The sequence below is a fragment of the Aotus nancymaae genome, unplaced genomic scaffold, assembly GCF_030222135.1.
Source record: "Aotus nancymaae isolate 86718 unplaced genomic scaffold, 86718_ANA_hifiasm-v0.15.2.pri h1tg000004l, whole genome shotgun sequence".
NCBI lineage: Eukaryota > Metazoa > Chordata > Mammalia > Primates > Aotidae > Aotus > Aotus nancymaae.
In genome coordinates this window covers 19,461,540-19,473,844 of record NW_026988415.1, presented here as the reverse complement: position 1 = coordinate 19,473,844, position 12,305 = coordinate 19,461,540, and the positions used below count along the sequence as shown (strand labels likewise).

General features: G+C 49.8%; 1 protein-coding gene across 1 annotated transcript in view; it reads left to right on the top strand.

Moving 5' to 3' along the window:
• The first annotated feature begins 1,472 nt into the window (after positions 1-1,472).
• The window catches only part of XPNPEP2 (X-prolyl aminopeptidase 2), a 31,610-nt gene continuing 20,777 nt past the window's right edge, over positions 1,473-12,305 (top strand). The window contains exons 1-7 of the mRNA XM_012458727.3: positions 1,473-1,927; positions 4,726-4,799; positions 6,593-6,703; positions 7,766-7,829; positions 8,809-8,913; positions 9,168-9,254; positions 10,184-10,330. Of these exons, the coding sequence (XP_012314150.2) occupies positions 1,879-1,927; positions 4,726-4,799; positions 6,593-6,703; positions 7,766-7,829; positions 8,809-8,913; positions 9,168-9,254; positions 10,184-10,330 (637 nt within the window). The 5' untranslated portion in view covers positions 1,473-1,878. The remainder of the gene's footprint in view (positions 1,928-4,725; positions 4,800-6,592; positions 6,704-7,765; positions 7,830-8,808; positions 8,914-9,167; positions 9,255-10,183; positions 10,331-12,305) is intronic.

Genomic DNA, 12,305 nt, shown 5'->3' with positions numbered 1-12,305 from the left:
TATTCCTGAGAATGAAGTTCACTGAGCTGCCTCTCTCATTTTCACTCTGCCCTTTCAGTGAGTCCCATAAAGGTCTCCTTTCCCTCTTCAAAATGGCCTATTTTGCCATTCTTGAGTGGATTGTTGAAAGCTGCTTTAAACTTGATGTGGACATAAGTAAACTGTAAATCCATTAAAAATAGAAACAAAATGAATGGTGGCCAGGCATGGTGGCACGCACCTGTGGTCCCAGTTACTAAGGAGGCTGAGGCTAGAGAATCCGTTGAGCCCGGGAGGCTGAGGTTGCAGTGAACCAAGATCATGCCACCACACTCCAACCTGGGCAACAGAGTGAGACCCTATTTCAAAAATAAATAAAACAAAAGGAATGGGCGGTTTGTCCCAGGGGTCCTCCAGGCTAGGTGAGCACCCATCCCCATTGGGTCTGTTTGTCTCTCTAAAGCATTTCTCTCTGTGACATCTCCTTTCTCGAGCCCAAAGAGCATTTACTAGGAGCTGCCTTGACGCTACCCTCTGATTCAGCTGGGCATGAAGACAAGGCTGGCCTCAGATTCTCCACTTCCCTCATGGGGAGTTGTGCTGTTTACGAGTGACCTGCACTTCAGAGTAACCAAATCCCTGTTCTAGAAGCTACAGCAGAAAGAGCATTTCCAGTTCACCAAATTAGTCTTTTCAGAGGGCCCAAACTCCCCTTTCTGGGTCTTCTTCCCTCTTCAGAAGGGTCCCCTGAACCCTCCAGATAGGGGCATCTTTGGGCTTTCATTTCCTCGCAGGTGTGAATGGCTCTGACAGCCTGGGTTCCCCAGAGTGCAGGTTCAGATTGTGCAGGGGAATGGGACTCCCCAGATCCCAAGGGAAGAGCTGGCAGCACTTTTTTTTTTTTTTTGAGACGGTGTCTCGCTCTGTCGCCAGGCTGGAGTGCAATGGCGCAATCTCAGTTCACTGCAACCTCTGTCTCCCAGGTTCAAGTGATTCTCCTGCCTCAGCCTCCAGAATAGCTGGGATTACAGGCACATGCCACCACACCTAGCAAATTTTTGTATTTTTAATAGAGACGGGGTTTCACCATGTCGGCCAGAATGGTCTCCATCTCTTGACCTCGTGTTCTGCCCGGCCTCCCAAAGTGCTGGGATTACAGGGGTGAGCCACCAGAGCTGGCAGCACTTCTACAGAGTGGGCGCTTCTGGGGGGACTCATCCTAGCTCAAGAGTCACACTCCAGTCACAACCAACTTTCCCAAGGGGTACAGTGGGACTCTCCAAGCTCTACAAGAAGAGAGGACACTGGCTTTTCCAGGCAGCTTGGAGAAAAAAGGGGAGGCAAAAAAGGAGGGGGAGGAGGAAAAAGGAAGAGGAGAAGGAAAAGGAGGAGGAGGAAGAGGAGGGGAGGAGGGGCAGCAGCAGGAGGCAGAGCTCCATCCCCACAACAGAAGCAGTGCTGTAGCCAGAGCCCAGAGTGTGGGAGCTAATGGGAATCAGCTTGCTGGAGGGAGCGGGACAGAATTCAGGAATGGCTGGGGCTTGGCCGCTGAGAGGGGGCTGGGAAAAGCAGGCTGATTGAGACCAGCTGTTGTACCTCTGTCTCCGAGATCTTTGGACTCTGCCCGGGGTAGCCTCACACCCTATCCTAGACGACTAGGAACTTGCAGAGTCCGCCTCGGGCAACCCAAAGCTTCTCTGCCTACCTGGCTCCCAGAGCCTCCAAAACAAAAGACCAGAGAGGCCCTCTCCATCCAGCAGCCAGACGCCTCCTTCTTGACGCCAGCCCACACCCCTGTCTGCTCGCGCCCAGGAAAGGCCTGGAGGAAGAGGCCCGAGAAAGAGCCCTCTCTCTCTCCCCTGTCCCTCCATCCACCCAGCGCCGGCATCTGGAGACCCCATGGCCCGGGCTCACTGGGGCTGCTGCCCCTGGCTGGTCCTTCTCTGTGGTACGTGCAACCTAGCTTCCGCTGGAAGCCAGCTCTGACCTCTCCCCTCTGGGCTCAGAAAGGGTTGGAGTGAGGGTTGGGGCCCAAGCGTCTCTTTTTCTGTTGCTTCCTCTCTCTGTCTTGAGGAAGAGGCACTTCAGGGCCAGTTCTGGGGGCCCTCGTGACTTGGATTGAGTCTGGTTTGGCACCTTTCCATTCCCCCCGTTAAAGGAAAAAAATTATTCTGACACTCGTTAAAACAGTAAGGAAAACTTAATTTAAGACTACTGCATTGCAATAGAGGAGAGAGATGGGGCAGAGTGAAGGAGTCCCCTTGGATAGGAACGTATTAAGAGGAGATAGCAAGGGTAGGGGGATTCTTGCTAAACCGACTGAACAGGATTCTTGCTGACGGCAGGCCGGAGTGAGTGATCAGATATCAAGGGTGTCTAAACTGACTTAGCAGGATTCTTGCTAAGACTGGGTGATGCAGGCCTGGCAAGGGCAGAACAGACGCAGACGGCCAAGGTCAAGGCCAAGTGGAGAAGAGGCTTTGGGGGATCCTGACTAAAGTTTGGTCAGGGAGAGCGTCTTTGTCATTCCTGTGGCACACTCTCTGTCCTCAAATAGGTGCCCAGCTCAGCACTCCCAACCTAGCCTTCCTTTCTCTGTTGTCTGTCACCATGGCCTGATGAGTCACTCAGTGTCCAGTTCCTGAGCACCTACGCAGTGCCAGGCCTTGCGCCAGGGACGGCAGAGTCATTCAGCTACAAAGCCTGCTCTTGGGAGCCACAGCGCTGGCCTCAGAGAACAGCATATTCTGGTGTCCAGAGACATAAGTTGGCTGTGTCCCGCTTCTTATGTTAGCATCTTAGTGTCAACATTTTGCCAGGGATCTGTTGCTACAGAAATGGGTGTTTGTTTTCTTAAATGAACAGTATGGGTAGCATCTGACCCTTGAGTTTGTGAGATCCAGGCAAAATCAGGCCACCCTCCTTGCATCTGTAGCTCAACCCACTCCGAAGGGAAAAGTGTGGCTGGGCATGGTGGCTCATGCCTGTAATCCCAGCACTTTGGGAGGCCATCGCAGGCAGATCACTTGAGGTCAAGAGTTCAAGACCAGCCTGGCCAACATGGTGAAACCCCATCTCTACTAAAATTACAAAAATTAGCCAGGCGTGGTGGCACATGCTTGTAATCCCAGCTCCTCAGGGGGCTGAGGCAGGAGAATCGCTTAAACCCGGGAGGCAGAGATTGCAGTGAGCCGAGATCGCAACACTGCACTCCAGCCTGGGTGACAGATCGAGACTCTGTCTCAAAAAAAAGCAGGGAGAGGAGTGTGGGGTTGGGGAAGTGTAATGTCTCCTCACACTCAGGCCCCCATTGCTCTCTAGGGAAATCCCTCACTAAAAGATAGGGGGGTTAGGGGTGAGGACTATCAGAGACCACTGGCTTTCGGGCCAAGAAAGGACTTTATCTAATCAAAGCCCCTCCTTTCTAGAGATCCAGAGCCTGGAGAACTTAGCCCAGTGCCTGGCACACAGTGGGTGCTTAGGAAATGTTTGCTCAATGAATATTGGGTCACTCTCAAGTCACTCTAAATTTGGGGCAGAGCTCAAATTGGAAACTAGGTCTCCATATATTCTGTCCCTTCTATGGCGTCACCCTTTCCTGGCCCACCTCTCATATTTGGCGGAGTGGGAGGACAGAAAGGGCACTCACCTCTATTGTAATAAGATGGCCTGGAGGTGTGGTAACTCACGGCTATAATCCCAGTACTTTGGGAGGCTGAGGAGGGCAGATCACCTGAGGTCAGTAGTTCAAGACCAGCCTGACCAACATGGAGAAACCCCATCTCTAGTAAAATTAGAAAATTAGCCGAGTGTGATGGCACATGCCTGTAATCCCACCTACTCAGGAGTTCGAGGCAGGAGAATTGCTTGAACCTAGGAGGCAGAGGTTGCAGTGAGCCGAGATCGCGCCATTTCACTCCAGCATGGGCAACAAGAGCAAGACTCCATCTCCAAAAAAAAAAAAAAAGATGGCCTGGGTTCGAATGCCTGTTCTACCACTGACTCCTAGTGGCACAAATTGGGCAAGTTACCAAATCTGTCTGGGCCTTGGCTTCCTCCTTCCTCCTCCGCAGAAAATCAGCAATACCCACCTCATAGGACTGTCACAATATCAAATGAGATACTGTAGATGAATTGCTGTGTTCAGTATCTGGTACATAATAGGGTATCTTTAAATACTAATTAATCCACCTTTTCCCACCATACCAGACTGGGGTTTCTGTCTTATAAATATTGAAAATGAGCCTGGAATGATAGGCAAATATTTGGACTGTAAGAAGCAGTGCAAGGGGGCCTTGCATTAAAGTAAACCCAATATATTATACAATTGGATTTAGAAAAGGCTAAAATGAAGGTGGGATGATTATTTAGTGTGATCCTCTAGAGCATTTCAAAGAAAATTTGATTACAAAATTTTAATTTACACACAACTTTTCCACTTCACTAGACCCCGAAAAGACCCAATTAGATTAGAAGAAAAAATTGATTTAATGAGCACTAAAACCCATCCAAAAGTGGCAATCACTTGTCTGTGAAACAGGTTTCTTTGATTGTGACCCAGGGTGCTATCCAATTCAGCCTGATTTCCTATGAAATGTGATTATTTTTATCCTCAAGTGGAGCTGGCCAGCTTTGTGCGTTTCAAAAGATGGAGGCCCTGTGCGGCGGGCTGAGGGAGCATGCCCCTGCCCTCTCTAGGAACTAGCAGGTCCCCAAATGACCCTGGATTTTTCTCCCGGCTTCTAGCTTGTGCCTGGGGCCACCCAAAGGCAGTGGACGTTGGAGGACAGGATGTGAGAAACTGTTCCATCAACCCCCCAGTGAGTGCCCCTCGCCCCCCCTCGCCCCCACGCACAGCCCCCCGCCCCCGCGAATCCTCCCACTCCCGCCCCGCGCACCCCGCTCCGTGCACCCCTGCACCCGCGGCACCCCTGCCCTGCCCTATGATCTTCTCCATCCCCTTTTGGCTCAGCTGGTAGCCCCTCCCCCTACCGCGCTTTCCGACTCTGAGGCTCCTCCCCCCTCCACTCTCTGGGTACCCTCCTCTCCCTCCCACTCATTCTCGCAGCAGGTTATCTGCTTCTACCCTGTTGTGAGCCTGGGAAGCCCCCCTAGGAGGAGGGAGGAGGGCAGGAGGCCCCTAGCTGGCCTTTGGCTGGGGCCAGGCAGAGGCGAGGAAGAAGGGAGGAAAGAAAAGACAAATTCTAGAGTAACAGCGAAAAGAGAAGCACAGAAGGGAGGAGGGAGAAAGATAGGGGTTAGAAGAGCCAGCAGAGGCCGGGCTTGGTGGTTGAAGCCTGCAATCGCAGCACTTTGGGAAGCTGAGTAGGATGGATCACCTGAGATCAGGAGTTTGAGACCAGCCTGGGCAACATGGTGAAACCCCGTCTCTACTAAAAATACAAAAATTAGCCGGGCATGGTGGTAAATGCCTGTAATCCCAGCTACTCTGGAGGTTGAGGCAGAAGAATCGCTTGAACCCAGGATGCAGAGATTGCAGTGAGCCAAGATCGTGCCGCTGCACTCCAGTCTGAGCGACAGAGCAAGACTCCGTTTCAAAAACAAAACAAAACAAAAACCAAAGAAGAGCCAACGGAAGGGCAGGAGAGGGAGGCCTAGGGTGTGAAGACTAGAAGAAGGCCCCGCAGAAGGGGCTTGGGAAGTCAGCTTCCTAGCTGGAGACCAGAGTGATTCTTTCTACAATCAGAGTAGGGCTAAGGGGTAGGCATGCCTGCAGCACCATAAGCCATGGGGAAAATCGCAGTACATCTGCTAGCAATATCAACTTTATGGGACCCCTGGGGCAGGCAGGTAGGTGGGCGAACCACATTACTTTTATATTGAAACAAGCATGGATATATCGTGGAGTAGAAAGCAAAACGGCAAAACAGCACAAACAAAAGCATGCTTTTGGTTTTAAAGATAAAAGACCCTTTAAAGAAATAGCTGGTCTGGAAAGGGTCTTTCTGGGCCCTATCTCAAACTGCTGGGGGCATTCATCCACTCTCCTCTGCCATTTGGGACCAGTGGGTGGCAACCTGAAACAGCTCCCTGAAGGGAAGGTTGCCATAAAGTACAGGACACCCAGTAACATTTGAATTTTAGATAATAAGTAAGAACAGTACAAGTACACCTCAAATTGTGCGTGTTTTAATATAATACTTACATTTAAATATTTTACACTTTTTATTTGAAATGCAAACATAACTAGATGAGTGTCCTGTATTTTTATTTGTTAATCTGGCAACCCTACCCCCAGGTAGCTAAAGAAGGACCGTCTGCATGACCTGGCCCAGTGCCAGAGCTCAGATCCCTGCAGTTACCACCCACACCCTCCTCCCAGACTCAGGTCCCATTACTGTCACAAGGGGTCCCTTTCCAAACTCTTCAACACCTCCATTTCCACTCAACCCAGGCAATCTTGATCTACATTAAGCAGTAACATCAATTGCCTCCCCATTCCTTCCCAAGCCAGGCCAGCCTAACTTCCCCCAACCCCTGCTTTAGGGGAGGCTGGGACCTCTTCTGGAGTCCAGGGACCCAGGTGTCATTTTCTCTAAACAACGTGCATATCTGTTTGTGTGTGTCTCGGTGTCTTCCTGTCATCTGTCAGTACCTTCCAGTTACCGTGGTCAACACCACAGTGTCACTCGCAGCCCTCCGCCAGCAGATGCAGACCCAGAATCTCTCGGCCTACATCATCCCAGACACGGATGCTCACATGGTAAGGGACGGCTTCTCTCCCCTTTGCCCTCTCCGCTGCCCTGGGTCAGAGACCATAAACAGGAGCTGTTAAAACTCAGAAGATGAGGGCAGAGAAAGGATCTGACAGGCAAAGGGAGGGAAGTGGAGAGCATGGGCATGGTAGTGTTAGGGCAACTGAATGTATTCCTCTACATAGGCAGGCAGACATTGCCAAACCGCCTTGACCTCAAAAAATAAAACTATCGACAACTTCAGAATCAATTTTCATCAGTTCCTAGAACGCAGATCCAGGATGAATGTTTAGAGTATCCCTGCCCTAGGAGGTTAGAAGGTGGGCTGGAAATTGGACTGGAAGAACTCCAAGCTCCCTTCCCGTACTCTGTGGAACGGAGTAGCAAAATGATCCAAAATCCTGGGTTATGGGAGTGTGGGGTTGGTTGGGGAGGAGGGCATCCACCCCACCGTTTCCCACTAGCTCCACCCTCCACCCCATCCACCTTTCCAACACCAGCCCAGTTGGAAGAGGGGGCATTTTCAGTGTCGATGAGATTGTTTGAATTAGTTTTCCCACATGCTGGGAAGGGCTAAGAACATTGGCCAAGTAGCTGAACTTCCCTGAGCCTCAGTTTTCTCTTCTGCAAAACGGGAGTAATGAGATCTGGCTCCAAGGATTATGCGGATCAAAATACAATAATGCGTAAACCCTTCAGAGAAGTTATGACGTTCCCAGTCTACTATGCTAGACTCAGGAGGGAGAAGGGGTAACTGGAGGGGAAAACCCAAACGAACCAAAAGACAGGACCCTAGAGTGCATAGAATTTGCAGGGCAGGACAACAAGGCTGCTTTGTACAACAGTCCAGTGTGGACAGTGGGGTTTGGACTGCAAAAGATACAGTTGTTCAAAGTAAGGCAAGATATTGAAGGAGAGTTACAGAGGGCTTCCTGGAAGAGGCGCCTGGTGTGCTTGTGCTTATAGGACTGGTTGGAGCTGACAGACAGAAAGAACTGGGATGTGGCTGGGGGTCTTTCATGTGGGATCTCACTCCACGAGAAAGGCTAATGATGATGTTGATTTCTTAGAATGAGTACATCAGCCAACGTGACGAGAGGCGTGCGTGGATTACAGGCTTCACAGGGTCTGCAGGTAACAGTCACTACCCAGCCCCATTGCTTTTGTTGGTAGATCCAGAGGCGGTCACAGAGGACCTAGTGTGGTTAGAGTCACAGCAGCTGGGACCCCAGAACCTACTGTAGAGAAAACCCTCCTACTCTCTCTCCCTCCACCACCCCAAAACCATCAGGTTCCCCAGGGCATATATCTCATAGCCCACCAGCCACTTTCTGTGTAGAAATGAGGCACATGAGGCCCCATCCCCCGGCTGCCTTCCCATGCTCATTACCTCTGCTGCAGCCACGCCCAGTCCAGCACTCCCGGGCTCCGTTTCTGAATACTTGCTACTTCTACCTCTAACCACTAAGAACCTGCTGATTCCCTTCACATGAGGGCTCATTTGGGGACAAAATTTTCCTCTGCCAGTCTTTTTACATCACTTCACATGGCCAAATGAGACACAAACATCGAAGCCCTTGATGAAGTCATAGTTTCTGAAGGGGCCTCGCACCCTGATCCTGCTCCCTTCAATCAAATCCAAGCTTCCTTTCCTGATCATCAAACGTTCCTTCTTGGGCTTCAAACTGCCCTGCCTCATGCACCATAGGCTCTTTGCCAAAGTCTCTGGATTAGTCTTCCCCACCAGTCCACAGCTGAGTCTCTGGTTTAGCATCCCTATCAGCCACCGAGTCTTGACACTGAGCCCCATCTTTCTTGAGAGCGCCTACATGCAGCCAAAAGTCGACGTCACTTCTTCTGCTGAAAGTCCTAATGACCCCCACAAGCAGCTCTCAACACAAAGCAGAGGTGCCTGATTCAGGATAAGTTTCTGGCAGCTCCCCTATATCTCTCTTTAACATCTCCTTCCTTGCTTCCTTCCAATGGAGGACAGAATCTCTTTCCAGAGGCCCCTTGTGGTATTCTCAGAGCCAGCGCTGCATTGTACATCCATCGGCTAATGCCACGTTCCTCCCCTTCACCCTCACCTGCAAGTTTCTCTGTTCTGCCCCAGGAACGGCAGTGGTGACCATGAAGAAAGCAGCTGTATGGACCGACAGTCGCTACTGGACTCAGGCTGAGCGGCAGATGGACTGTAACTGGGAGCTCCATAAGGAAGGTAGAAGGGCTACATGGATTTGGCCCCCAAGTCTTGGGACCTGGACTAGGTTCAGGAAGGTATAAGTGAGAGCGTGCATGTAAGACCATGCTGGGCCCCTATGGGCAGCTTAGGAAATTTGAGGCCATCCCTGACCTTCAACACTGATCTCAAGGAAGACACACATGGCAGGATGATCAGACAGAACCCCTGACTGGAGGGCCTGGAGCTGGCCCTGGAGGTGACCTCTGTGTTCCTTCCTATCTTTCTTTCAGTTGGCACCACTCCTATTGTCACCTGGCTCCTCACCGAGATTCCCGCTGGAGAGCGTGTGGGTTTTGACCCCTTCCTCTTATCCATTGGTATGCTCTTCCCTCAGTCCCTGAATTTGTCCGTGCCAACGAGGGTGACTCAGCTTCCCTGGGATATAAAGAAATGGACCTTGGTAGAAGGAGGGGCGGTGGGACTATAAAGATAGAGCATTTAAAATTGTAGTTGCAGAATGTTTTACAATGAGGATGTACTCGTGGATTGTGTAATTAAAATACATTTTAAGAATGAATACAAATATTTTAAAATTCATGAGTGCAGAGACCCAAACTAGAAGATTCAGTGAATCATTAAAGATCTAGTGAATTAATAGGCCAGGATATGCTTGAACCCAGAACCATCCTCTGTGCCCTGGAACTCTACCAATGATGGTGCTGGAATCACTTGGTAGCTCTCTTCTGGAAGGTAGCTTAGAAGGGTCAAAGATTTGGGAGGGCCTCTGAGGTTTTTTTTTTTTAAAAAAAAGGCCCCTGAGAATACAATTCCCTGAGTTCTGGAGCCCCAGACAGCTGGCCAACTCATTCCCCCAAAGGGGGAGTCCGCATGAATATGTACTGAAAGGCTTGTGCTTTAGAACTGGCTTCTTTGCCAGCCTGTCCAACAGCCTGACCGTCGCCATTCCTTTGGACTGTGACGCTGAAGCCCAGATAAAATAATTAGTGCCCAAAAGAAGGACCACCCACAGCCACTGGCAGAGAAAAAGACAAGCTTAGCCAATTTGTGACGGTCAGTATTAGAGTGGGCTCAGGGCATTAGGCTTGAAAAGCAGAAAGAGGATGAGAAACATCCCAGTGTGGGCACACATTCCAGTGGGGGGCGATGGGCAGGCTTCTGGGGCAGGCTCGGGGAAGTTGGGCTATAAAGGGAGGCAAAGGGAACCAGGACTAACTTCACTTGAATCACAGTTTTTTCCTGAGGCGTAAATGGGCAAGGGACAAGTGACTCCTTCTTGTCTCTGCAGACACCTGGGAGAGTTATGATCTGGCCCTCCAAGGCTCTGACAGACATCTGGTGTCCATCACAACCAACCTTGTGGACCTGGTGTGGGGATCAGAGAGGCCACCGGTTTCAAACCAACCCATTTATGCCCTGCAGGAGGCATTCACAGGTGATTCAGTAAGCCCAGTTTCCCTCCCAACTTGTAGCAACGCGGATCCCAGCTACTACGGCAAACTTCATGTTCAGAGGTACCAAAGCAATGGTTTGCAAACCTTAGCATGCACCTGAGTCGCCCGGGATGCTTGTTTAAAATGCAGATTTTAGGCTGGGTGCCATTGGCTCACACCTGTAATCCCAGCACTTTGGGAGGCTGAGGCTGGTGGATCACTAGGTCGGGAGTTCAAGACCAACCTGGCCAACATGGTGAAACCCCATCTCTACTAAAAATACAAAAATTAGCCAGGCGTGGTACCACAGGCCTGTAATCCCAGTTAGGAGGCTGACGCAGAGAAATACTTGAACCTGGGGAGGCAGAGGTTGCAGTGAGCCGAGACTGCACCGCTTCATTCCAGCCTGGGTGACAGAGAAAGACTCTATCAAAAAATAAATAAATAAAATGCGGATTTCAGGCCCCTTCCCTTTGAGGAGTCTGAATCCAAAGGTCCTCAGGCCATATTGAGAAAATGCTGGATTAAAGAATATTAGGATTTGAAGCAAGATGAACCAGGAAGGGAGGAAAGAAGGGAGTCAGAGAAAGATGAGAGAAAACATCCAACCCCTTTCAAGAGAGAAAAAACATGATATGAGTTGCTTGTCTAGTGGTGGAGACTGGTTCATATTGAATGGTTCAGATCTTTAATTCTGACCCTCTTGTAATGAAGAATTTAGATTTGTGAGATGGCTGGGGTCAGGTGGGCAGGAGTGGACAGAAGAAGTAAACAACTAAGTTCAGAATTATTCTGTAGCACAGATTACAGTTCAGGTTCTGCTGGACCAATCAGAGAAGTTAGAAAAATATAACATCAATAACCTTGACCCTGTTGACACTATCTAAATACATCACAAAAGAACAGTATGCTGTAAGATTCCTGTAAGTCATAACTAAAGTCCGGACGAGGACCAGGATCCTGATTATGAATCAGTATCTTGGCCACCAACCACTCCTATCTCCCTGGGAATTCTGAATGAGGCAATGAACTTGGATTCTTAGTAACACTGATCAGGCTAAGAGATCCCTTTCCACATGCAAGTCCACACAATTTCTCATTTAGAAAGGAGCCAAAAAAGCAGCAGGGAGATTTCAAAATAGCAGTGATGATGAAACAAGTGAAAATTATGTCCCATTTTCTTTATCTGTTCTGATGTAACTTGCAGAATCATTCTTTCTGTATCTTAATGCCATTTTTAAAGAAACTTGCTATCCAAGACTGTTAAATCATAAATAAAGCTCATCTTACTCAGAATAAAGAAAGTCAAAGTTATGTCGGGAAGAGGAGGGGGAAAACAAGAGAAAAACCTTCCTCGGGGCTGGAAGAGAATTTGGAAGGGTTTTGTCACTTCCCAAAAATGAGGGGATGCCGAGTCATTGCATGCTGCCAGTCTTCAAGAAAAAGGCATCTGGAGGCCGGGCACGGTGGCTCACGCCTGTAATCCCAGCACTTTGGGAGGCCGAGGCGGGTGGATCACGAGGTCAAGAGATCGAGACCATCCCGGTCAACACGGTGAAACCCAGTCTCTACTAAAAATTCAAAAAAATTAGCCGGGCTTGGTGGCACGCGCCTGTGGTCCCAGCTACTCGGGAGGCTGAGGCGGAAGAATCACTTGAACCCAGGAGGCGGAGGTTGCAGTGAGCCGAGATTGCGCCACTGCACTCCAGCCTGGTGACAGAGCAAGACTCCGTCTCAAATTAAAAAAAAAAAAGAAAGAAAAAGGCGTCTGGAGCTTGAGCTTGGAAGCCAAAGAACAGAGTTCAGCTTCAATAAGCTCATAGAGACGAGAGAGACTTTCCAGCCACTTGCAAGTTTTAAAGGAGAGAGGAGAGTGCAAAGGGCAGAACATGAAAAGTTCGCTACTCAAAGATACCTGTACGCATCAGACCGTTGAAATTTGGGTTCATTTGGTTTCTCAGAAAGGTATCATATTCC